This window comes from Gopherus flavomarginatus, chromosome 23 (assembly GCF_025201925.1).
Source record: "Gopherus flavomarginatus isolate rGopFla2 chromosome 23, rGopFla2.mat.asm, whole genome shotgun sequence".
Taxonomy (NCBI): Eukaryota; Metazoa; Chordata; order Testudines; family Testudinidae; genus Gopherus; species Gopherus flavomarginatus.
This window is the reverse complement of record NC_066639.1, coordinates 15419135-15444363: the sequence shown is the minus strand read 5'-3', so window position 1 is coordinate 15444363 and position 25229 is coordinate 15419135. Positions and strand designations below refer to the sequence as shown.

General features: G+C 63.6%; 1 protein-coding gene and 2 long non-coding RNA genes across 9 annotated transcripts; 1 reads left to right on the top strand and 2 right to left on the bottom strand.

The window, feature by feature from the left end:
• Window positions 1–892: 892 nt before the first annotated feature.
• On the bottom strand, window positions 893–22825 carry ZBTB4 (zinc finger and BTB domain containing 4). Of its 5 annotated transcripts, XM_050933528.1 has the most exons (5): window positions 22758–22806; window positions 15889–16133; window positions 13941–14017; window positions 10241–10317; window positions 893–4921 (listed from the first exon to the last, which is right to left on the bottom strand). In XM_050933528.1, exon 5 carries the CDS (start codon window positions 4904–4906, stop codon window positions 1331–1333), a length of 3576 nt encoding a protein of 1191 aa, XP_050789485.1. In that variant the 5' UTR covers window positions 4907–4921; window positions 10241–10317; window positions 13941–14017; window positions 15889–16133; window positions 22758–22806; the 3' UTR covers window positions 893–1330. The 5 variants fall into 5 exon arrangements, with proteins under 5 accessions (XP_050789485.1, XP_050789486.1, XP_050789490.1 ...); XM_050933529.1 differs by lacking the exon at window positions 15889–16133 and having other exon boundaries at window positions 22758–22825; XM_050933533.1 differs by lacking the exons at window positions 13941–14017; window positions 15889–16133; window positions 22758–22806 and adding an exon at window positions 13698–13934.
• LOC127039698 (uncharacterized) lies at window positions 17738–20967 on the top strand. 3 transcript variants are annotated; one of them, XR_007771298.1, is made up of 6 exons: window positions 17738–17828; window positions 17871–18864; window positions 19167–19376; window positions 19490–19766; window positions 20223–20350; window positions 20597–20967. It is a non-coding gene; the product is annotated as an uncharacterized LOC127039698 (long non-coding RNA). The 3 variants fall into 3 exon arrangements; XR_007771299.1 differs by lacking the exons at window positions 20223–20350; window positions 20597–20967 and adding an exon at window positions 19885–20141 and having other exon boundaries at window positions 19167–19584; XR_007771300.1 differs by lacking the exons at window positions 17738–17828; window positions 17871–18864 and adding an exon at window positions 18930–18978 and having other exon boundaries at window positions 19167–19766.
• Window positions 22826–23788: 963 nt separating the features above from the next.
• Window positions 23789–24973, bottom strand: LOC127039702 (uncharacterized). Its single transcript, XR_007771303.1, has 3 exons — window positions 24769–24973; window positions 24281–24569; window positions 23789–23804 (listed from the first exon to the last, which is right to left on the bottom strand). It is a non-coding gene; the product is annotated as an uncharacterized LOC127039702 (long non-coding RNA).
• Between the last annotated feature and the right edge of the window lie 256 nt (window positions 24974–25229).

Below are 25229 nucleotides of genomic sequence, written 5' to 3'. Positions count from 1 at the left end.
AGAGCCCCCCACTTTTGGAGTCATTTGAACCACAGTCATTAGGGGTCTCTTTTTTGGGGGGATACCTCCACTTTTTCCTATACCACCCCCCCACCTTGCCATCTGTGTGGGGGGGTGAACCAACACCCCAGAGCCAGCTCCGGGGTCCCAATTCCTACAAGGGGGGGGTCCGGTCCCAGAGGTGAAGGAAGGGGGTGATGGAGAAAGACGGGGGGCTGTGAGCGGGGAAGGGGCTAGTGCAGCAGGGGAGGGGGTCAGTGGCCCAAAATGGAAAATGACTAGTGCAAATGGGAACCCCCCCCATCTCCTCCCAGGGAAGATCTGGGGGAGGGGGTCAGGGGACAGCACCCCCTGCTGGGAGAGGCCTGGGGGAGACCCACCCCCCCGGGCCCAGGGAAGTTTCTGGAAGGGCCGGAGCCGGGTTCCTGGCCCGAAAGGAAAAAGTGAGTCAGTCGGTTGCGGCTCCAAAACGCAGCGTCACCCGCCGAGCCTGGCGCCCCGCCAGGGCTGGGAGCACGGGAACGGGGGGGTGGGGGGCAGAGAGCAGGGGGGCTGGGGAGGATGGGCGGGGGGTATGGGGTGCCCGGGGCAGGGGAATGGGGGTGCCTGGGGCAGGAAGCTGAGGACAGCAGGGGATTAGAGGGTGTCTGGGGCAGGGGAATGGGGGTGCCCGGGGCAGGAAGCTGAGGACAGCGGCGGGTGGGGAGGGGTGCCCGGGGCAGGAGAATGGGGGTGCCCGGGGCAGGAAGTTAAGGACAGCGGTGGGGGGGGGGGGGTGCCCAGGGCCGGAGCCGGTAGGGGGGTTTGCAGTGCATTCTGGGAGGGGCAAACTGTAGTGTCTCCCCTCACAGCTGGGCTCCCCCACCCCTAAACCACCTTCTCACTCTTTTGGGGGGGGGTATATAGGGCTCCCCCCCACATATTGGTCCCTCTCTATAGTCCCTTCCTTAGGGTAACTACCCACCTCCCCCCCAGATGTGCCAGCTGCAAGGCCTGGGCTCTGGTGCCCCTAGGGGTCGGGGGGAGAGGAGCCGTGAGGGGAAAGGGGTCCTGAGGACCGTGGGGATGTGGGGGGGGTACCCAGGAGTCACTAATGGGGGGGCTGCTCCGTCTGGAGTGACAGCTCACAGCCCAGCTCCAGGACCACCCCACCCCCAGATCCTTATGTCACACTTCCGGGGGGAGGGGGCTCCAGCGCCCCTCGGCTCCAGGTGCCTCCCCTGCTGGGCCGCGACTCCCCTCCATCGTGGCCCTGGAGCCCCCCCTGCATCTCAGCGCCAGTGGCCCCCCGCCTCCAGCATCCCAGATCGGGCGCCCACCCCCTCGCCGCTCACAGGAAATTTCCCTTCTTCAGGCGCTCGGGGGCTGGGGGCTCCCCCCGCAGCACCCCCCGGGGCAGGGCCGCCCCGCCCCCCACCCCGCTGCCGGCCCCATGGGCCCCAGCGCCGGCCCCGTCCTGCACCTCGTTCCGGCAGGGGTTGACGGGGTAGCCGAAGACGCTGGGCAGGAAAGGCAGGGGCTGGCCCTTGTCATCCGGCAGGACCACATTGAGCGCCACGGGGAGGGCGGCCAGGTTGGTGAAGTTGTAGGGGTAGGCGGCCAGCAGCTGGTGCCCGTACATGAGCGGGTACGGGTCGGGGTAGAAGCTCACCTTGCCCTCCCCTTCGCCGGCCCCGGCCTTGCCCACGGCGTTGAACGGGATGGGGCTGGGGTAGGCCAGGAAGGCAGGCTTGTCTTCCGCCTCCTTGCGGGTTCGGCAGCCCCCCGGCGCCAGCAGGGGCAGGGGGTACTCCTGCACCGGGTACCTCTCCGGGTAGCCGCCCGCCGCCTCCTCCTCGGGGGGGGCCGGGCTGGTGTGCGAGATGACGGGGTCTTGCAAGGAGAGGGCGGCCCGGGGGGCGGGCGGCGCCGGGGCCAGCTCGGCACGGCTGGTGGTGGCTTCGGCTACCGGCGCGGCCGCCTCCTGAGGCCCGCCCGTCTCTGGCGGCATCACCTCTTCCTCCCCGGGCGGTGCTGCCCCTTGACTCTCCGGCGTGGCCGGCTGGCCTGCGGCGCAGGCCCGACTGGCCTCCGCCGCCGGCGGCTCCCCGCTGGACGACGAGACCTGCATCTCCTGCGTGATTTCCTCCTTGACGGCCGCCAGCGCCGGCTCCGGCTCCTCCGGCTTTTTGGAATAGGCGATGACGGTGGTCAGGGCGGGTGGGCCGGGCTCCCGGCTTTCCCCCTCGTGTCGCTTCATGTGCCGGCTCAGGGCCGCCGCGGTCTTGCAGACCTTGGCGCAGTGGGCGCAGGTGAACTTGACCGAGGGCTTGCGGCCCACCCGGTGCGACGGAGCCGGCGCCGGATCGTCCTTGCCCGGCCGCCCATGCACCCGCTCGTGTTTCCGCAGCTTCTTCAGCGCCGAGAAGAGCTTCCCGCAGGCCCCGCACTCGTGTTTCCATTCGGCGCTGCCGCGCCCGACCTTGGGCGCTGGAGTGTCGGAGCCGCCGGGACTGGGCGAGGCGCGGGCGGGCGCCGGGCTGGACTCCTCCCTTTCCTCCTCCTCCTCCTCCTCCTCCTCCCCCCGCTTCATCCAGCGCAGGGAGCGTAGTTTGCGGTGCCACCGGGAAGACCGCTTCACCTTGGGGACGCCGGAGCCGGCCCCGCCGGAGCCGCAGGCTTTCCGCTTGGGCTTGTAGGTGTAGTACGGACGCCACAGCTGGTCTTCGGCGTCCCGGTCGCTCTCCTCCTCGCCGCTCTCGTTGTGGGCGTAGGAGCCGCCGGCCCGTTTGCCGGGAGCCGCCTTCTCGGCCGGCCCGAAATCGAAGCGCTTGGGGCCCCGCGGGCTTTTGTCCAGCATCAGGTCGGTCTCGGAGATGCGCCGCTTGACGATGGCCTCTTCGCCGATGCGCACCGTGATCTGGCACAGCGGGGCGCTGCGGCTCTCCGAGGCGGCACCCACGTAGGCTGGCTTGGCCATGTAAGTCATGGTGCGGCCGGGCCGCAGGCTGCGGGGTTTCGGCACCTCCCCGCCGCTCGCCTCCTCCGTGGCCTGCTCGGCCGCCTTCTGGGCTTGGATATATTCCTTCAGCACTTGTTTTTTGAGGGGCTCGGCCGGGGCGGGGCGGGGGGTGGCCGGCGTACTGTTGTAGGTGATGACCGAGGAGGCCTGGCCACCCCCGCCTCCCGCCGGCGCCACCGAGGTGCTGTGTACGATGACCGAAGCGGCCGGGTGGCCGTAGGCGATGACCGATGGGGCCTCGCCGTCCACCGGCGCCCGCCGCGCCTCCTCCGCCGGGAACGGGGGCGGCCCCGCCTCTTGCCGCTCGGCCGGCGCCGGCAGGAGGAACCGCTCGGCCTCCGGCGCCTCCAAAGCGTTGACGGCCGCGAAGCCGGGCCCCGCCTCCCTGCCGGGGCCGGCCGCGGGGTCCCCCTCGCCCAGCGCCACGGGGTGGGGCTGCGGGGGCAGCAGCAGCCCCTCCGGCAGGAGCCCCGGGCTATACGTTTTGTAGGGTCGCTTCTGGGAGCGCATGGGCAAGAGGCGGTAGAGCTTGAGGGCGTTGAGCCGCGGCTTGTAGCCCCCGTTGGGCGTCTTCTCGGAGGAGATGAGCCCCGGGTTGATGCCGTGGAAGGCCTTCTGGTGGGTCTTCAGGTTGTAGTAGGTGACGAAGGTCTCCCAGCAGAAGATGCACTGGTAACGGCGCTCGCCGGTGTGCCACACCTCGTGCTTGGTCCGGTATTCGGCCAGGGCGAAGACTTTGTCGCAGTAGCGGCAGGGGTACTTGCGCCGCCAGGAGTGGACGTTGGAGTGGCGTTTGAGGCTGGAGAGGGTCATGTAGGAGCGCTCGCAGACGGTGCAGAAGTAGATGACGTGGCCGTCCACCACCTTGACGAAGTGGTCCTGCTCCGGGATGTACTCCAGCCGCTGCAGGGCCCGGTGGCGGAAGAGCAGGCCTTTCTTGGAAGACGCCGGTTTCGGCAGCGCCGGCGTGGCGGGAGGAAGGGGAGCTGCCGGGGCCGCCGCCGGTGCCTCCGAGCCGCCCGCCGCCTCCTCCTCTTCCTCGCCCGTCTCCTTGCAGAGCACCTCGTGTGTCTGCAGCCGCTTGACGTGGATGAAGCTCTTACCGCAGTGCCGGCAGGAGAGGGAACGCCGGCTTCGGTGCAATTTCAGGTGGAGGCTCAGGGCGGCCGGCGTGGCGAAGGAGCGGCTGCAGAGCCCGCAGCGGAAGGCGCCGCCGGCCGGCGAGGAAGACGACGGCGCCGGCTCGCCCCCAGCGGCGGGCGGTTCCGCGGCGCCACGCTCCCGCTCCCAGTCCGGGGCGACCGGCTCGGCGGGCGCCGTGCTCAGGGCATAGAGGATCTTGGCTGTCTCGGTTTCGTTATCTGCCTCCCGCTGCGGGCTGGGCGGCCGGGCCGGCTCCTGGAGGCAGACGGGGCTGGTGGCCGGCCGCGACGGGCAGGTCAGGTCCACGGGGGAGCCGCAGGATCTCGGGGAGGAGGCCGAGGTGTCCCCGGCGGCCTCGGGGCTCCAGGGCTCGCTCATCTCCTTGGCTTGAGCGGCAGGGTCCAGGTTCTCCAGCCAGGAGATGCCCAGGCGGCGGCCGGCGGCTCCGATCTGCCGGGCGGCAGCCGGGCTGGGCACCGAGAGGCGGGACCGGTAGATGAAGTTGAGGATGTCCGAGAAGACCCCGGCTTGAATGTCGGGCAGCTCCAGCACCTGGGCCGGCTGGTGGCCGGCCGGCTCCTCCGACAGCACCTCCTTGAAGTACGGGCTCGATGCCGCCAGCACGTTCTTGTGGGCTGGGAATTTGGTGTCTTCGGCGATGATGGTGACGTCGCAGAACTGGCCCCGCAGCCGCTGCTCATTCAGCTCCACCAGCAGGCAGCGGGAGTGGCCGGCGTCCGAGAGCTCCAGCACCGCAGCCATGGCGGGGCCACAGAGCTGGGGAGGGAGAGACAGGCGTGAGGGGAGCAGGGGCTAGTGGTTAGAGGGGTGGGGGCTAGGAGCCAGGACGCCTGGGTTCTCTCTCTGACTCTGGGAGGGGAGTGGGGGCTGGTGGGTCAGAGCAGAGGGGGGCTGGGAGCCAGGACTCCTGGGTTCTCTCCCTGCCTCTGGGAGGGGAGCGGGGGCTAGTGGTTAGAGCTGCAGGGCTCGGTGCCGTGGGTGAGGCCGAGATGTGGGCTAGGGGTCGACATCGGTGAGGCTGGGGCATGGGCCACAGGTCGGCGTGGGTCAGGCTGGGTCACAGGCCGGTGTGGATGGAGAAGGGGCTGCAGGGGGTCAGGCCAGGGGTGCAGGTGCCCGTCGGTGGGGCCGGGCCAGGCCGGGGCAGGCCGGTGGCCCATGCCTGCTGGCTGAGGGCCACTCCTCCCTCCGGGCGGGAGCCATTTTGCACAGGGATTCCCAGCTGGCAGCTAAAATGGCTGAGGAAAGCGGGGGCCGGTGCCAGCTGCGATTAGCAAAGGAGCTGGCCCGGCCTCACCGCCGGCTCGGCCGCTTCCCGCCCCGCCCCCGGGGCCACCTGCTCCGGACGGGCACCGGCCGTGCCCAGCCCCAGCTCCCGGGCAGGGGACGGATGGGGACGGAGCCGGGCCGGGACAGGGTCAGGAAAAGGGCAGGGCAGGCCCGGGCCTGGGAGTGAGTCAGTCAGTCAGCCGGCTCCTGCCTGCCTGGCCGAGAGCCGCCTCGTCCCCTCGGCCTCCTTCTGCTTCTCCTCATCCCTCCTTCCTCTGCCGGCCCTCAGCCTCCTCATCCCTCCTTCTCATCTCTCCTTCCCGTCCTCGTCTTCATCCCTCCTTCCTCTGCCGGCCCCTCAGCCTCCTCATCCCTCCTTCTGCTTCTCCTCATCTCTCCTTCCCGTCCTCGTCTTCATCCCTCCTTCCTCTGCCAGCCCCTCAGCCTCCTCCTCCCTCCTTCTGCTTCTCCTCATCCCTCCTTCCCGTCCCATCCCTCCTTCCTCTGCTGTCCCCTCATCTCTCCTTCCTTCCCATCGTCCTCATCCTCCTCTCTCCCTCCTCCCTCCGCTGGCCCCTCAGCCTCCTCATCCCTCCTTCCTCTGCCGGCCCTCAGCCTCCTCATCCCTCCTTCTCATCTCTCCTTCCCGTCCTCGTCTTCATCCCTCCTTCCCTCCTTCCCGTCCTCATCCCTCCTTCCTCTGCCGGCCCCTCAGCCTCCTCATCCCTCCTTCTGCTCCTCCTCATCCCTCCTTCTCATCTCTCCTTCCCTCCTTCCCGTCCCATCCCTCCTTCCTCCGTCATCCCCTCAGCCTCCTCATCCCTCCTTCTCATCTCTCCTTCCCGTCCTCGTCTTCATCCCTCCTTCCCTCCTTCCCGTCCTCATCCCTCCTTCCTCTGCCGGCCCCTCAGCCTCCTCATCCCTCCTTCGGCTCCTCCTCATCCCTCCTTCCCTCCTTCCCGTCCTCATCCCTCCTTCCTCTGCTGTCCCCTCATCTCTCCTTCCTTCCCGTCATCCTCATCCTCCTCTCTCCGCCGGCCCCTCAGCCTCCTCATCTCTCCTTCTCATCTCTCCTTCCCGTCCTCGTCTTCATCCCTCCTTCCTCTGCTGTCCCCTCATCTCTCCTTCCTTCCCATCGCCCTCATCCTCCTCCCTCCGCTGGCCCTTCAGCCTCCTCATCCCTCCTTCCTCTGCCGGCCCCTCATCTCTCCTTCCTTCCCGTTGTCCTCATCCTCCTCTCTCCCTCCTCTCTCCGCCGGCCCCTCAGCCTCCTCATCCCTCCTTCTCATCTCTCCTTCCCTCCTTCCCGTCCCATCCCTCCTTCCTCCGCCATCCCCTCAGCCTCCTCATCCCTCCTTCTGCTCCTCCTCATCCCTCCTTCCCTCCTTCCCGTCCTCATCCCTCCTTCCTCTGCTGTTCCCTCATCTCTCCTTCCTTCCCATCGCCCTCATCCTCCTCCCTCCGCTGGCCCCTCAGCCTCCTCATCCCTCCTTCCTCTGCCGGCCCCTCATCTCTCCTTCCTTCCCGTCGTCCTCATCCTCCTCTCTCCCTCCTCTCTCCGCTGGTCCCTCAGCCTCCTCATCCCTCCTTCTCATCTCTCTTTCCCGTCCTCGTCTTCATCCCTCCTTCCTCTGCCAGCCCCTCAGCCTCCTCATCCCTCCTTCTGCTCCTCCTCATCCCTCCTTCCCGTCTTCATCCCTCCTTCCTCTGCCGGCCCCTCAGCCTCCTCATCCCTCCTTCTCATCTCTCTTTCCCGTCCTCGTCTTCATCCCTCCTTCCTCTGCCAGCCCCTCAGCCTCCTCATCCCTCCTTCTGCTCCTCCTCATCCCTCCTTCCCGTCCTCATCCCTCCTTCCTCTGCTGTCCCCTCATCTCTCCTTCCTTCCCGTCATCCTCATCCTCCTCTCTCCCTCCTCTCTCCGCCGGCCCCTCAGCCTCCTCATCCCTCCTTCCTCTGCCGGCCCCTCATCTCTCCTTCCTTCCCGTCATCCTCATCCTCCTCTCTCCCTCCTCTCTCCGCCGGCCCCTCAGCCTCCTCATCCCTCCTCCTCATCTCTCCTTCCCGTCCTCGTCTTCATCCCTCCTTCCTCTGCTGTCCCCTCATCTCTCCTTCCTTCCCATCGCCCTCATCCTCCTCCCTCCGCTGGCCCCTCAGCCTCCTCATCCCTCCTTCCTCTGCTGTCCCCTCATCTCTCCTTCCTTCCCATCGCCCTCATCCTCCTCCCTCCGCTGGCCCCTCAGCCTCCTCATCCCTCCTTCCTCTGCCGGCCCCTCATCTCTTCTTCCTTCCCGTCACCCTCATCCTCCTCTCTCCCTCGTCTCTCCGCCGGCCCCTCAGCCTCCTCATCCCTCCTCCTCATCTCTCCTTCCCGTCCTCGTCTTCATCCCTCCTTCCTCTGCTGTCCCCTCATCTCTCCTTCCTTCCCATCGCCCTCATCCTCCTCCCTCCGCTGGCCCCTCAGCCTCCTCATCCCTCCTTCCTCTGCTGTCCCCTCATCTCTCCTTCCTTCCCATCGCCCTCATCCTCCTCCCTCCGCTGGCCCCTCAGCCTCCTCATCCCTCCTTCCTCTGCCGGCCCCTCAGCCTCCTCATCACTCCTTCTCATCTCTCCTTCCCGTCCTCGTCTTCATCCCTCCTTCCTCTGCCAGCCCCTCAGCCTCCTCATCCCTCCTTCTCATCTCTCCTTTCCTCCTTCCCGTCCTCCTCATCCCTCCTTCCTCTGCCGTCCCCTCAGCCTCCTCATCCGTTCTGCTTCTCCTCATCTCTCTGCTCATCCCCTCAGCCTCCTCATCTCTCCTTCTCCTTATCCCTCCTCCTCCCTCCTTCCCCTGCCGTCCCCTCAGCCTCCTCCTCCCTCCTTCCTCCTCCGTCCCCTCAGCCTCCTCCTCCCTCCTTCCTCCTCCAGCCCCTCAGCCTCCCCCTCCCTCCGCCGTCCCCTCAGCCTTCTCCTCCGTCCTTCTCCTTATCCCTCCTTCCTCTGAGAGCCCCTCAGCCTCCTTCTCCCTCCTTCCTCTGCCGTCCCCTCAGCCTCCTCCTCCCTCCTTCTGCTTCTCCTCAGCCTCCTCCTTCCTTCCTCTGCCTGTCCTCTGCCCAGCCTCCCATCCCCTCAGCCTCCTCCTCCCTCCTTCCTCTGCCGTCCCCTCAGCCTCCTCCTCCCTCCTTCCTCTGCCGTCCCCTCAGCCTCCTCCTCCCTCCTTCTGCTTCTCCTCAGCCTCCTCCTTCCTTCCTCTGCCCAGCCTCCCATCCCCTCAGCCTCCTCCTCATCCCTCCTCCTCCTCCTTCCTCTGCCAGCCCCTCAGCCTCCCCCTCCCTCCTTCCTCTGCCGTCCCCTCAGCCTCCTCCTCCCTCCTTCCTCTGCCGTCCTCTCAGCCTCCTCCTCCCTCCTTCCTCTGCCGTCCCCTCAGCCTCCTCCTCCCTCCTTCCTCTACCGTCCCCTCAGCCTCCTCCTCCCTCCTTCCTCTGCCGTCCCCTCAGCCTCCTCCTCCCTCCTTCCTCTGCCGTCCCCTCAGCCTCCTCCTCCTCCCTCCTTCCTCTGCCGTCCCCTCAGCCTCCTCATCCCTCCTTCCTCTGCCGTCCCCTGAGCCTCCTCCTCCCTCCTTCTGCTTCTCCTCAGCCTCCTCCCTCCTTCCTCTGCCCAGCCTCCCATCCTCTCAGCCTCCTCATCCCTCCTTCTGCTCCTCCTCCTTCCTCTGCCGTCCCGAGCCTCCTCCTCCCTCCTTCTGCTTCTCCTCAGCCTCATCCCTCCTTCCTCTGCTGTCCCCTCATCTCTCCTTCCTTCCCGTCCTCCTCATCCTCCTCTCTCCCTCCTCTCTCCGCCGGCCCCTCAGCCTCCTCATCCCTCCTTCTGCTCCTCCTCATCCCTCCTTCCCGTCCTCATCCCTCCTTCCTCTGCTGTCCCCTCATCTCTCCTTCCTTCCCGTCGTCCTCATCCTCCTCTCTCCCTCCTCCCTCCGCTGGCCCCTCAGCCTCCTCATCCCTCCTTCTGCTTCTCCTCATCCCTCCTTCCCGTCCCATCCCTCCTTCCTCCGCCGGCCCCTCATCTCTCCTTCCCTCCTTCCCGTCCTCATCCCTCCTTCCCCTGCCTGTCCCCTTCTCTCTCCTTCCCCCTCCTCCTCCTGCCTCCTTCTCCTGCCCATCCCCTCATCCCCCCATTCCTCCTTCCCTGTCCTCCTTCCTCAGCCAGTCCCTGCCCTGGGGCTGGGTGGGAGCCGGCGCCCCCTAGAGGGGACAGGCCCCTGCCCCATTCCCTGCCCCCCTGAGCCAGCCAGTCCCTGCCCTGGGGCCGGGTGGGAGCCAGCGCCCCCTAGAGGGGACAGGCCCCTGCCCCATTCCCCTGAACCAGCCAGTCCCTGCCCTGGGGCTGGGTGGGAGCCGGTGCCCCCTAGAGGGGACAGGCCCCTGCCCCATTCCCCACCCCCTGAGCCAGCCAGTCCCTGCCCTGGGGCCAGGCGGGAGCTGGCGCCCCCTAGAGGGGACAGGCCCCTGCCCCATTCCCTGCCCCCCTGAGCCAGCCAGTCCCTGCCCTGGGGCCGGGTGGGAGCCGGCGCCCCCTAGAGGGGACAGGCCCCTGCCCCATTCCCCGCCCCCCTGAGCCAGCCAGTCCCTGCCCTGGGGCTGGGGGGAAGCCGGCGCCCCCTAGAGGGGACAGGCCCCTGCCCCATTCCCTGGCCCCCTGAGCCAGCTAGCCCTTGCCCTGGGGTCGGAGGGGAGCCGGCGCCCCCTAGAGGGGACAGGCCCCTGCCCCATTCCCTGCCCCCCTGAGCCAGCTAGCCCCTGCCCTGGGGCCCGATGGTGAATTGCCCCTTACCTGTGGGAGGTGCCCTCATCGACTACGGCTTCCTGCCCCACGGCTCCTCGGCTCTGCCTCTCCCCAGACAGGATCCGCTGTGGGTAGATGTCAAGGGTTAGGTGCTGAGACCCACGGCAAGAGCCGGGAGCCAGGACTCCTGGGTTCTCTCCCCAGCTCTAGGATGGGAGTGGGGTCTAGTGGTGAGAGTGGGGGGAAGGTGAGGCTGGATACCAGAACTCCTGGGTTCCATTCCTGACTCACTGTTTGTCCCTGGGTAAGTCCCAGGCCCCCCCGTGCCTCAGTTTCCCCTCTCTGTAAATCAGGGTAGCAGTGTGATTGCGCCACGGAGTAGGGGGTAACGCACACCCATCACTCTCACTGCATCCTGCTCTGGGGGCGTCCGATGCAGCGAGTCTGGGCCCAGCGACAGGAGGCACAGACCCAATCAGATGGTTTTCATTTTCTATTAAAGTCCCAGCTCCTGGAGTCATGGGATTAAAGCTTTGATCACTGGGAGAGAAAATGCTGGGAAAAGGGACCCAGCTACGGGCCCAGATCCCAGAAAAAAATTATACACCAAGGACCATGTTTACAATCCCTCAATTACTAAACTAATTTTGGGGCGGGGTTAAACACTTGAGGTTGAGCGCGAGGGTGAAGCAGGATCAGGGTTTCCCAGATAAGAGGGGCCTGGATTTGACGCTCCATCTCTTCCTAGCCCAAACCTCCGTGCTTGCTGCTCCCAGTTGCTCCACCCGGACAAAGTTTTTTGGCAGTGAATTTCCCCCCTCCTCCTTCCGTAAAATACAGAGAACACAGGTCGTCCAGAACCCAGCCCCGTGCTCTACCTACTAGGCCCTGCCACCTGCCGGTTAAAGCCCAGCTGCCTCCGTCTTTCACTGCCCTGTGGAGACTTCCCTGAGCTGACGACTCTGCGCATCTTCCGGCGGTTAAACGCTGGAAAGAGAGCATCGTGCTAAACAGGGGGAAACTGAGGCACGGCACGGGAAAAGCAACTTGGCCAGCGGCAGGACTCCTGGGTTCTATCCCTGGCTCATGTGTCTAGTAACCAGGGCGCACGGCCTCCAAAACCGACTGATAATGAAATCATAAAATTATGAACGAATGGGCGTTTATGAAGGGGGCCCGGCACAGAACAGCCTAACATGGGGCTCTGATAGGGGCCCAGGTAACTGAGACTCTAGGAACATTTAATTAATTATGATTAACACTGTTCTTAATTATTGCCCTGGGGCAGCACCTGGGAGCCCCAGTCACCTGGCTCCCCTTTGCGCAAGGAGCTGTACGCCCAAAGGACAAAGAGATGGTCCCAGGCCCAGCGATCAGTGAATTAGTTGGGTTTATTTATGGGGGGACACCTTCCTTCCACTGGTCTCAGAGGAGAATTAATGAAGCCCCCACATGCGGGGAGGAAGGACAGCCAGTCCAATTTTACAGGTGGGGAAACTGAGGCACAGAGGGGAAGGAATTTTTCAGAGCACATAACTTAAAGAAGAACCCAGGAGTCCTGGCTCCCAGCCCCCCTTCTCTAACCACCAGACCTCACTCCCCTCCGAGAGCTGCGGAGAGAACCCAGGAGTCCTGGCTCCCAGCCCCCCCTGCTCTAACCCACCAGCCCCCACTCCACTCCCAGAGCCGGGGAGAGAACCCAGGAGTCCCGGCTCCGAGTCCCATACCAAGGTCACATGGTGGGTAACATGTTACTAATTAAGGGGCGGCTCCAGCTCCCGGCTGAATTCAAAAGGAGCCTCTCCCACACCCCTCCCGTGGGGCTCCCAACCCGTCCCACCAGCTAAGCAAACACTGCGGTGGTGAGGAGGGTGGGTGGGGGGATTAAAAACGATCCCCGCGTCTTTCCGGAGACAGCCTGGGATCTCGGCCGAGCAGCCGTCGCGTTACATTAACAACGCGGCCTGACGCTGGAGGGGCCCAGCCAGGCGGACAGACACACACACACACACACACACAAAATCCCCAGGAGCCAAACAAAACCTTCTGCCACACCGTCATCGGCACCCGCAGGTTGCAACGAATCCAGGCAAACGGGTCATGGGCTGGAGGAGCGGCTGGAAACGTGTTAGAAACCGGAGAGGCGGGTGCGTGTCAGTGGTACAGGCTCCGAGACCGGAGCGGGGGGGGGGAGGGGTAGCCCAGCTACACCGTGACGTAACTGGCGTGCGTGTCCCAGATACAGCCAGAGCTAATTGGAGACGGTGGGGAGCTGTATCGCAGGCTCTGTTCGGATTAAAATTCGGAAGGGGGTGGGTGGGTACAGTCGGATATAAATCAGGGATGAAGCGGGTGATGCGTCACAGCTACACTCTGATATAAATGGTGAAGGGTGTCTCCCCCCCCTTAAGCTACAGTCAGAATTAATCAAGAGACGGTGGGGTGGTATATCACAGTGACATGCTGATTAATGGGGAGGGGGGACACATTGTTTCCCTAGATACAGTCAGAGATAATCACAAGTGGAACACTGGGGTAACCACCACTGTTTACAGTCGAAGCTAATCAGAGATGGGGAGGAGGTGTATCACACCTACAATCTGATGCAAATGGTCTGTACGTTTGTCCCAGGGACCATCAGAAGTACTTAGAGACAGGGAAGGTGTAACAGGGGGGTGGGGGTCAACAGGTGCAGTCTGATGAAGTCGGTGTGTGTCTCATTTGACGCGAGGTAAGTCTGGAGGTAAGTTTTACGTACGGTGTGACTTTCAGGGTTGCACATCAGGTAGGGCGTGATGTATCTGGTGTGTGTGTGTGAGAATAGCAAGGGATAGAAATGGAGGTACAACGTGCCTTAACTGGTCCGTGTGTGTGTCAATACCATCACAAGTAATTGGGGTGTACACATTAGATATAATGTAATGTGACTAGGGCCAGGTACAATCTGACAAAACTGGGATGTATACGGCAGGTACAATCTCACGTAATTGGAGCACACGGGTCAGGTACAATCTGATAACCGAGTTGTAAGTTTGATGTCACAGCTGTATACGTCAGGTACAGTCTGATGTAAATCGGTCTGTATCTCATAGGCACAGCGTGATATAATTGGGGTGTACGTTCAGGCACAGTCTGACATAACTGAGGGGGGTGTCAGGTACAGAATGGTGTGACTGGGGTGTGTATGAGGAATACAGTCGGACATCGTCGGGGGCAGACACGAGGAATACACACTCAGGACACGAGGCGCACGTCAAGTACAGTCTGACGGTATCGGGGGCATCCCTGCCACAGCCATGCTGGAAATCGGGGGCCCTTAAATCCCTTCCGACCACATCAACCCCTCACTGCAAAAAACCAGCACTCAATCGAACGGACCCCTGAACAAAAACACCAAAAACTAGGCATTACCATAGAAACCACAAACGGCTGTTTTTCCCTTACCCTCCCCGCGCCCCCCCTCCCGGCCACAGCGACTGACAGATCCATTTCCTCCCTCACCTACCTGCCAGGACAGGAGAGCTGGGTCAGGCGGTGGTCCCCATGGCAACAGCCTATGACGTCCCCAACAGCTCTCCGGGGAGGAGGATGTCACCCGCTGTTGCTGTGGTAACAGCCCCAGAACCCAGGTCTTGGCAGGGGAAAAGACCTTTAACCTGGCCAGTACAAAATACTGACAGCCCAACGAGGGCCATCACACACACCCCTGAGCCAATAGGAGGCAAGCGAGGGGATGCACTCGGCTCACCTGGATACTCGTTGGCTGAACTGGCTGTGATGTCACCAGGACCCTTCCCATGTCAACCTCTGTGATTCAGCTGGGACCTGCGTTAAAGAAACAGCCCCTACAAAAATGTTCTCCAAGCAAAATGCCCCTTTAAAAGGAGGGGTGTGATCACACTCACACACACTGGACAAACACACATGCACACACTGCATACATATAAACACACTGGATAAACAAAAACACTGCAAATCTACACACACACACACACACACACACACACACACACACAGAGAGTAAACTCACACCCAGCACAGACAACCCCTACACAGCATGCATACACACACACACAGTACTGACAGACCCATACCAAGCGCCACACCCACTTAGGCTATACAAAACCGCACACCGAGATGTTGGCACAAACATGTCACACAAACACATGGGATACAGCGTACCAAAGATGGACAATCGGACACAGTTCAGTTCACTCCTGCTGCATCACACGCAACAGATTCACCCACTGCACGCATGCACACCCTCGCCAACACATCCATGCACACGCTAATTCACAAACACACACTTGTGGGCCCGTACCATACGCAAGCTTCCCATATACACAGACACTTAACACCTCTACCCCATATTACCTCTACACTGCAAACTCACACTCATGCACTCATTCCTATGCTCTACACCTGCGCGCACACACACTTAAACCAACAACATACCAACGCTGTACATACCAACGCATCAGAACATACGTTCACAAGCATACATACCTGTCGTGTACACACCCAGATACCAGACGCTGACAAACACACACCCCCATCCATCCATGGCAGGCACACGCAAATGTGTTCATTGTACAGACACTTACAAACACACTCACCCCACTTGTGAGCATACCAAAAAAGACACAAATGCACACTTATTCACACACACACTATACAAACACATATAGGTACACTCATTCACGCACAGTCACATTGTACATACACAAATACACTCACTGACAAATACACCCACCGTTACACAACTACATTCCTGTTTGCACACCCATTGTACAAACAAGGCCACACATTCACCAACACATCCTTACATGGTACACACCCAAATACAACCTCACTCAGATGCACATCCATTCACCTACACACTTTACACTTATCCACAAGTACGCACAGACTCACGTGCACACTGTCAGCCACTCAAGCACACCCATGGGACACGCACAAACACATTCACATTGTACAGGCCCATGCTACGCCGACAAACTCACACGCATTCACAAACCCACCCACGGTACACGTGCAAATCCACACTCGTTCACAATCGCACCCCCGCTGTAGAAACACACACGCAAAGGCGCACCCACGAACACACGCAAGGGCAGCCTGCACGCGCGTGCACACACCCCCTCCCTCCCAAAGGGAGACACACAGGACTGACGCAGACCAAGCACTCACTAGCCGACCGTGAACTGGTTTTGCACTAGGACAGCCTCACACTGGAGTGAATTTCAAACATGTTGCAAACAAAACCCGTCTCTGCAATTCCCCATCCCTTACATCTGGAATATCTTAAACTCCTCTCTTTTGGCCGCCCGACGCCCTGGCCCTGGCCGGGGAGCCCGGCTGATCTCACCATTAAACAGCGAGCAGATGGATCACGAAGAGGATGGGAGACCCGGGGTGCTGCAGGGAGAGGGGTGGGGGTTCAGCAGAGGGCACTCCTCCCCGGCTGCAGCACCAGGTGAGGGGTCCCTGTATTAACGGCCGCCCCGCCCCAGAGGTGGCCGCATCTCAGCGCCGGGCGAGGGGTCCCTGGGTAACCAGCAGCCCCGCCCCAGAGGTGGCTGCATCTCAGCATCAGGCGAGGGCTCCCTGTATTAACAGCTGCTCCGCCCCAGATGCAGCTGCATTTCAGTGCCAGGTGCCGGGTTGTTTTTATCTACACTGGGGGCTTTTCTCACATCTTGCCTGTAGCCGATTTTTACAAGTCACCCCGATTCTCCGCTCTCCCAAAGTTCCTCGGTGGGGGCATCGTCCCAGGCTTTTTAATGCCAGTCCTTCCCGCTCCTCCTGACCCGAACGCCGGGTATCGAGGGCGGATCGGGGCAGGTCTCTTGGATTCGCGGCTGGCTTTACCCCAACAGCTCCCAGGCTGGGCCGCGGGGAATCCGGATGGCGACGGGCCCCGTGGAGAAGTGACCTCTCCCTCCGGGAAACACAGGAGGCCTGAGTCACAGCGACTGAGGCGAGAGGGGGATGGAGGGAGAGAGGCGGGCGGCACAGCGGAGATCAAAGGGGCGGAAAGGCCCACCCCCTTGTCCGGATCAGCCGCCAGCAGCCCAGAGCCGGGGCTGTGTCTGGGACCGGGGCTGGAAGAGAAGGGTGCTGGGGAAGGGACACCCCCCGCCCCAATCATCCACACAACCCCCCTCCCACACACACAGAGCGAGGAGCACGCTGGGGGGGTCGGAGTGGGAGTCATACAGGCCCAAACATCCCTGCTCCTCGGCCTGGAGCCATATCCCCCCCCCCCACCAGTCCCATACGCCACCCTCACCAGACCGGTCCCATATGACCCCCCCCTCCCCACTTGTTCTTCAATCCCCCACCCCCAATGCGGCTCCTGGCACCCTCTGACCCTTCCCCACCCGCCCGGACCAGGCCCTGGTCCGTCCCGCCCCCCCACAGTCCCGGGCCTTGTCTGCACCCCAGACCTGGACCCCCTCCACGTCCTGCTTCCTGGCCCTGAGACCCCAGAGCGTAGTGCGCACAAACTCGCACCCTCCATTGCCCCCCCACACACACCTAGCACCCCACGGACACACAAGCACACAGCACCACACACGGCACTGCATACACTCAATCACACCTGGCACCCCCCAGGCGCACACACACCAGCACCGCAGACACACAAGCACGCAGCACCTCACGCACACAAACAGCATAGACCCACAAGCACACCACGCGCGCACACACAGCACCGCACAGACCCACAAGCACACCACACACACAGCACCGCACAAGCACCCAGCCGTGTACACACACACACACAGCACTGCACACACAATCACACAGAGCACCACATAGACACACAGCCCTGCACAGACCCACAAGCACCACACACACACGCAGCACTGCACAGACACACAGCCCTGCACAGACCCACAAGCACCACACACACACGCAGCACTGCACAGACACACAAGCACTACACACACAACCCCACACACACACTCACCCTCGGCACCGAACCAGCATGCCCGTCCATGGTACCACCCAGACACATGCAGCACCGCACACACAAGCGGCATTGTGTCATACATACAACCAGCAACGCACAAACACACGGCAACGCTCTCTCACAGACACACAGTCACAAGGGCCCGTCAATAAATTAATTTCTAAGACCCCCCACGACACCAGGCCCTGGCTTGAGCAACCCCCGCCCCCCGCCCCAGCAGCAGCGGCTGTGTGCATGGAGGGGAAGGGTGTAACAGGCCATGGGGTGTGTGTGTGTGATGGCTGTGTTTGTGTTGGAGGGGCGTGAATCAGGGCAATAGGGAGGGCAGGGGGAGGGCAGTGAGGGACCTTCGCCAGGGAGTGAAGGGGGCATTGGAGGGGTGTAGGGTGGTGAGGGGTGTGTATGAGGTGAAGGGGGTGTGAGGGTGTAGGGTGGTGAGCAGTGAGGGTAAGGGTTGTGTGTGAGGGGTGAAAGGTGTGGGGGTGAAGGATGTGTGTATGGGGAAGGGGGTGTGTTTGGGGGGGGCATAAGGCAGTGAGGGATGTGAGTGGTTAGGGTAAGGGGTGTGTGTGAGGGTGTAGGGCGGTGAGGGTTGTGGGTACAGGGTAGCGTGCGAGGGTGTAGGATGGTGAGGGCTGTGGGTACAGGGTAGCGTGCGAGGTGTAGGGCGGTAAGGGTTGTGGGTACAGGGTAGCGTGCGAGGGTGTAGGGCGGTCAGGGTTGAGGGTACAGGGTGTGTGGAGGGTGTGGGACGGTGAGGGTTGTGGATATGGGAAGGGTGTAGGGGGAAGAGAGTTGAGGGTATGGGGGCGAGGGCTGTGGGTACAGGGTGTAGGACAGTGAGGGCTGTGGGTATGGGGAGGGTGTAGGGGGGTGAGGGTTGAGGGGATAAGGGCATAGGGGGTGATGGTTGTGGGTACAGGGGGTGTGGAAAGTATAGGATGGTGAGGGCTGTGGGTGTGGGGAGGGTGAGGGTGTAGGGGGTGAGGGTTGAGGGAGGTAAGGGTGTAGGATGGTGAGGGTTGTGGGTACAGGGTAGCGTGCGAGGGTGTAAGGCGGTGAGGGTTGTGGGTACAGGGTAGCGTGCGAGGGTGTAGGGCGATGAGGGTTGTGGGTACAGGGTAGCGTGCGAGGGTGTAGGGCGGTGAGGGTTGTGGGTACAGGGTAGCGTGCGAGGGTGTAGGGCGGTGAGGGTTGGGGGTACAGGGTAGCGTGCGAGGGTGTAGGGCGGTGAGGGTTGTGGGTACAGGGTAGCGTGCGAGGGTGTAGGGCGGTGAGGGTTGTGGGTACAGGGTAGCGTGCGAGGGTGTAGGGCGGTGAGCGATGTGAGGAAGGGCCACGGGGCGGGGAGGCTTGAGGGATGCAGGTAATAACTGCATTTGTGGGGCGTGAGGAATGACCCTATGTCCCGGGTGTGCCATGTGGGGAAGGGCCATGAGGGGGCAAAGGGGGTGCAGGGCACGGCCATGGCACCAGGGATTAGGGCGGGGAGAAGACGATGCAGAAGTGAGAGGGTCTGTGAGGGTGTGGGAGTGTATGGGGGGGCACAGTAGAGGTGGGGGCGCAGGGGGTACAAAGGAGGGGTTGTAGCAGGCAGTGAGGTGTAGGGGGTACAGCAGGGGTGGAATATAAGGGAGGGGTTATAGCACGCTGTGGGGGCACAGGAGGTACAGTCGGGGTGGGATATAAGGGAGGGGTTATAGAGGCTGTGGGGGCGCAGGGGGTACAGTCAGGTTAGGGTACAAAGGAGGGACTGTAGCAGGCTGTGGGGGCATAGGGGGTACAGTTGGGTTGGGGGTACAAAGGAGGGGTTGTAGCAGGCTGTGAGGGTGCAGGGGGTACAGTCGGGTGGGGGTACAAAGGAGGGGCTGTAGCAGGCTGTGGGGGCATAGGGGGTACAGTTGGGTTGGGGGTACAAAGGAGGGGTTGCAGCAGGCTGTGGGGTGCACGGGGTACAGTCAGGTTGTAGCACAAGAGACGGATTGTAGCACAAGAGAGATTGTAGCAGGCTGTGGGGGTGCAGGGGGTACAGTCGGGTTGGCGGTAAAAAGGAGGGGTTGTAGCAGGCTGTGGGGTGCAGGGAGTACAGTCGGGTTGGGGGTACAAAGGAGGGGTTGTAGCAGGCTGTGGGGGGGCAGGGGGTACAGTCGGGTGGGGGTACAAAGGAGGGGTTGTAGCAGGCTGTGGGGGTGTAGGGGGTACAGTCGGGTTGGGGGTATAAAGGAGGGGTTGTAGCAGGCTGTGGGGGCGCAGGGGGTAGTCGGGTGGGGGTACAAAGGAGGGGTTGTAGCAGGCTGTGGGGGTGCAGGGGGTACAGTCAGGTGGGGGTACAAAGGAGGGGTTGTAGCAGGCTGTGGGGGTGCAGGGGGTACAGTCAGGTGGGGGTACAAAGGAGGGGTTGTAGCAGGCTGTGGGGGTGCAGGGGGTACAGTCAGGTGGGGGTACAAAGGAGGGGTTGTAGCAGGCTGTGGGGGCGCAGGGGGTAGTCGGGTGGGGGTACAAAGGAGGGGTCATAGCAGGGTGTGGGGGCACAGGGGTACAGTTGGGTGAGGGTACAACGGAGGGGTTGCAGCAGGGTGTGGGGGCGCAGGGGGTACAGTCGGGTTGAGGGTACAGTTGGGTTGGGGGTACAAAGGAGGGGTTGTAGCAGGGTGTGGGGGTTCAGGGGGTACAGTCGGGGTGGGATATAAGGGAAGGGTTATAGCAGGCTGTGGAGGCGCAGGGGGTACACTCGGGTTGGGGGTACAAAGGAGGGGTTGTAGCAGGGTGTGGGGGAGCAGGGGGTACAGTCGGGTGAGGGTATAAAGGAGGGATTGTAGCAGGCTGTTGGGGCGGGATATGAGGGAGGGGTTATAGCAGGCTGTGGGGGTGCAGGGGGTACAGTCGGGTTGGGGGTACAAAGGAGGGGTTGTAGCAGGCTGTGGGGTGCACGGGGTACAGTCGGGTTGTAGCACAAGAGAGGGATTGTAGCAGGCTGTGGGGGTGCAGGGAGTACAGTCGGGTTGGCGGTACAAAGGAGGGGTTGTAGCAGGCTGTGGGGTGCAGGGAGTACAGTCGGGTTGGGGGTACAAAGGAGGGGTTATAGCAGGGTGTGGGGGAGCAGGGGGTACAGTCGGGTGAGGGTATAAAGGAGGAGTTGTAGCAGGCTGTTGGGGCGGGATATGAGGGAGGGGTTATAGCAGGTTGTGGGGGTTCAGGGGGTACAGTCGGGGTGGGGGTACAAAGGAGGGGTTGTAGCAGGCTGTGGGGGTGCAGGGGATACAGTCGGGTGGGGGTACAAAGGAGGGGTCGTAGCAGGGTGTGGGGGCACAGGGGTACAGTTGGGTGAGGGTACAATGGAGGGGTTGCAGCAGGGTGTGGGGGCGCAGGGGGTACAGTCGGGTTGGGGGTACAGTCGGGTTGGGGGTACAAAGGAGGGGTTGTAGCAGGCTGTGGGGGTTCAGGGGGTACAGTCGGGTTGGGGTACAAAGGAGGGGTTGTAGCAGCCTGTGGGGGTGCAGGGGGTACACGGGAGAGGTGCCGTAGGGGGGTACAGGCAGGAGGCGGCGCACAACGGGGCGCATGAGAGGTCAGCAGGGCTGGGGGGAAGGTATGTGGGAGAATCGGGGAGCAGGGAAGATAGAAGGGGTGAAGGTAGTGGGGTCTGTGGTGGGGCTGCATTGAGGGTTATGGGGTGCATTGGAGTGCAGTGTATGGGGTGCACTGGGGGTGCAGTGGGGCATACAGGGGGGCTGCACTGGGGGCATATGAGGGGCGGCAGGCAGAAGCAAGGGGGCACTTTTAACCCTTTGACATCAGGAGGGGGAGGGGGCGGTGGGGGGCGTGACAGCAGGGGACGGGATGGTAGCTGGGATGGGGGGGTGTGACAGTGGGGTGGGGGCAGAGGGGTGTGACAGCGAGAGGAGCAGCAGGGGGGTGCAAGGGGGCAGCAGAGGGGTGCAGTGGTGGTGTGAGGGGGGCACTGGCCTGGATCCTCCCCCCCGGCGGTCTCCACACATACCCCAGGTCCCCCCCCGCAGGACCCTGCCCTCCACAGCCCAGACACCCCCTTACCGGGGATCCCCAATGCCCTGCCCAACCCCTCAGTACCCTACACTTTCCCCATGGGGGGAGGAAGCTGGGAATGGCTCAGGGACCCCCCCCACACACGGGGGGCCAGAGGGGGGTGCTGGGGAGACCTCGGGGTGACAGGGGGTGCTGGGGGGAAGAAAGGGGGTGACCCGGAGGGGCATCCCAGGACTACCTGTGCTCGGAGGGGGACCCGGGAGATACGGGGGGGGTCCCCTACCTTTGCTGCTCGCAGCCACTGGTGGGGGGAGGCGGGGGTCCCGGGAGTGACTGGACAGGGCAGGGGGGCTCCAGGGGGGTGAGGGGAACTGGGGGGGTTGCAGGAGCAGATGGGAGGGGACCCCGGGGGGGACAGGAGCCGGGGGGGGCATGGGGAGAACACTGGGGCGAGCGGGGTGTGCGAGGGGGGCAGCAGGTGCTGGGGGGGTGACAGGATCAGGGGGGCACAGGGGGGACGCTGGGGGGAGCAGGGTGTGCGAGGGGGTGACAGGATCAGGGGGGCACGGGGAGAACACTGGGGCGAACGGGGTGTGCGAGGGGGGCAGCAGGTGCTGGGGGGTGACAGGATCAGGGGGGCACAGGGGGGACGCTGGGGGGAGCAGGGTGTGCGAGGGGGTGACAGGATCAGGGGGGCACGGGGAGAACACTGGGGCGAGCGGGGTGTGCGAGGGGGGCAGCTGGTGCTGGGGGGTGACAGGATCAGGGGGGCACAGGGGGGACGCTGGGGGGAGCAGGGTGTGCGAGGGGGTGACAAGAGTAGGGGGGCACAGGGGGAGCAGGGTGTGCGAGGGGGCGGCAGGGGCTGGGGGGGCCCGGGGGGGCTCCAGGAGCGGGGGGCCCCGGGGGTGGGTGACAGGAGCCGCAGGGTCACGGGGGGGGGGGCTACGGGCGGTGGGAGGGCCCCGCAGGGGGACCAGGGGGGCTCTAAGAGCGCTGGGGGTCCCGAAGGGCAAGAGGCTCGGGGGACCCCGAAGGGGGGTCCCGGGGCGCGGGCGGAGAGAGGCGCGGGGGGTCCGAGGGGGGGTCCCGGGGCGCAGGGGGGTTCGAGGGGGGGTCCCGAGGGGGACGGGAGAAGAGAGCTGCGTGGGGGCCCGAGGGGGGCCCTGGGGCGCAGGCGGAGAGGGGCGCGGGGGGGCCCGAGGGGGGCCCAGGAAACAGGGGGGCCCGAGGGGGGGCCAGGGGCGCGGGGGGGCCCGAGGGGAGCCCTGGGGCGCGGGCGGAGAGAGGCGCGGGGGGCCCAAGGGGGGCCCCAGGAAACAGGGGGGCCCGAGGGGGGCCCTGGGGCGCGGGCGGAGAGGGGCGCGGGGGGGCCCAAGGGGGGGCCCCAGGAAACAGGGGGCCCCGAGGGGGGCCCTGGGGCGCGGGCGAAGAGGGGCGCGGGGGGGCCCGAGGGGGGCCCCAGGAAACAGGGGGCCCCGAGGGGGGCCCTGGGGCGCGGGCGGAGAGGGGCGCGGGGGACTCCGAGGGGGGGTCCCGCGGCGCGGGGGGGTCCCGAGGGGGGCCGGGGGGGCCGGTCGGTACCTGGGCTCCCCGCGGCCGCTGCAGCCCAAGATGGAGGCGCCGCCCCGGCCCGTCCCGCCCAGCAGCAGCCGCGGCGCTGGCGTGTGAAGGCTCCGCTCCGGCCCGGCCCCGCCCCGAGCCCGGCCTGCGTCACACACACACACACACACACACAGCCCGACACACACACAACCCGGCCTGCGTCACACACACACACCGACACACACACACAACCCGACACACACCCCGGCCTGCGTCACACACACAACCCGACACACACACCCCGGCCTGCGTCACACACACACACACACACACACAACCCGACACACACACAACCCGGCCTGCGTCACACACACACACACCGACACACACACACAACCCGACACACACCCCGGCCTGCGTCACACACACCCCGACACACACACACACACACAACCCGACACACACACACACACACAACCCGACACACACACCCCGGCCTGCGTCACACACACACACACACACACACCCCGACACACACACACCCCGGCCTGCGTCACACACACACACACACACAACCCGACACACACACACCGGCCTGCGTCACACACAAACACACCGACACACACAACCCGACACACACACCCCGGCCTGCGTCACACACACACACCCCTCAACAAACACACACAACCTCACACACACACCCCGGCCTGCGTCACACACACACACCGATACACACACACACACACACACACAGCCCAACACATACACACACACACACCTCGACACACACACCCCGGCCTGCGTCACACACAAACACACTGACACACACAACCCGACACACACACCCCGGCCTGCATCACACACACACAACCCGACACACACACCCCAGCCTGCGTCACATACACACACACACCGACACACACACAAAACCCGACACACACACCCCGGCCTGCATCACACAGACACACACACCCCGACACACACACACCCGCCTGCGTCACACACACACACAAACACACACACAACCCGACACACACACCCCAGCCTGCGTCACACACACACACACCCCGACACACACACCCAAGCCTGCGTCACACACACACCCCGACACACACACACACACAACCCGACACACACACCCCGGCCTGCGTCACACACACACACACCCACACACACACACACACAGCCCGACACACACACACACACAACCTGACACACACCCCGGCCTGCATCACACACACACAACCCAACACACACACCCCGGCCTGCTTCGCACACACACCCCAGCCTGCGTCACACACACACACCCCGACACACACACCCCGGCCTGCGTCACACACACAAACACACACACACACACACCAACACACACACACCGGCCTGCGTCACACACAAACACACCGACACACACAAGCCGACACACACACCCCAGCCCGCGTCACACACACACAACCCGACACAAACACCCCGGCCTGCGTCACACACACACACACACACCTCAACACACACACACAACCCGACACACACCCCGGCCTGCGTCACACACCCCCCGACACACACACACACACACACACACAACCCGACACACACACCCCGGCCTGCGTCACACACACACACACACCCCGACACACACAACCTGACACACACACCCCGGCCTACGTCACACACACAAACACACACCCCGACACACACAACCCGACACACACACCCCGGCCTGCGTCACACACACACACACACACACACAACCCGACACACACACCCCGGCCTGCGTCACACACACACACACAGCCCGACACACACACACACAACCCGACACACACACCCCGGCCTGCGTCACACACACACACACACCTCAACACACACACACAACCCGACACACACACCCAAGCCTGCGTCACACACACACACCGATACACACACACACACACACACACAGCCCAACACATACACACACACACACCTCGACACACACACCCCAGCCTGCGTCACACACACACAACCCGACACAAACACCCCGGCCTGCGTCACACACACACACACACCTCAACACACACACACAACCCGACACACACACCCCGGCCTGCGTCACACACACACACACCCCGACACACACACACAACTCGACACACACACCCCGGCCTGCGTCACAGACACACATACACACCCCGACACACACACACCGGCCTGCGTCACACACACACACAACCCAACACACACACCCCGGCCTGCGTCACACACACACACACACCGCGACACACACACACCAGCCTGCGTCACACAGACACACACCGACAGACACACAACCCGACACACACACCCCAACCTGCGTCACACAGACACACACCGACAGACACACAACCCGACACACACACCCTGGCCTGCGTCAAACACACACAACCTGACACACACACCAGCCTGGTCACAGACACACACACACCAACAACCTGACACACACACCCCGATACACACACACACACTGGCCTGCCTCACACCTACACCCACACCGGCTGC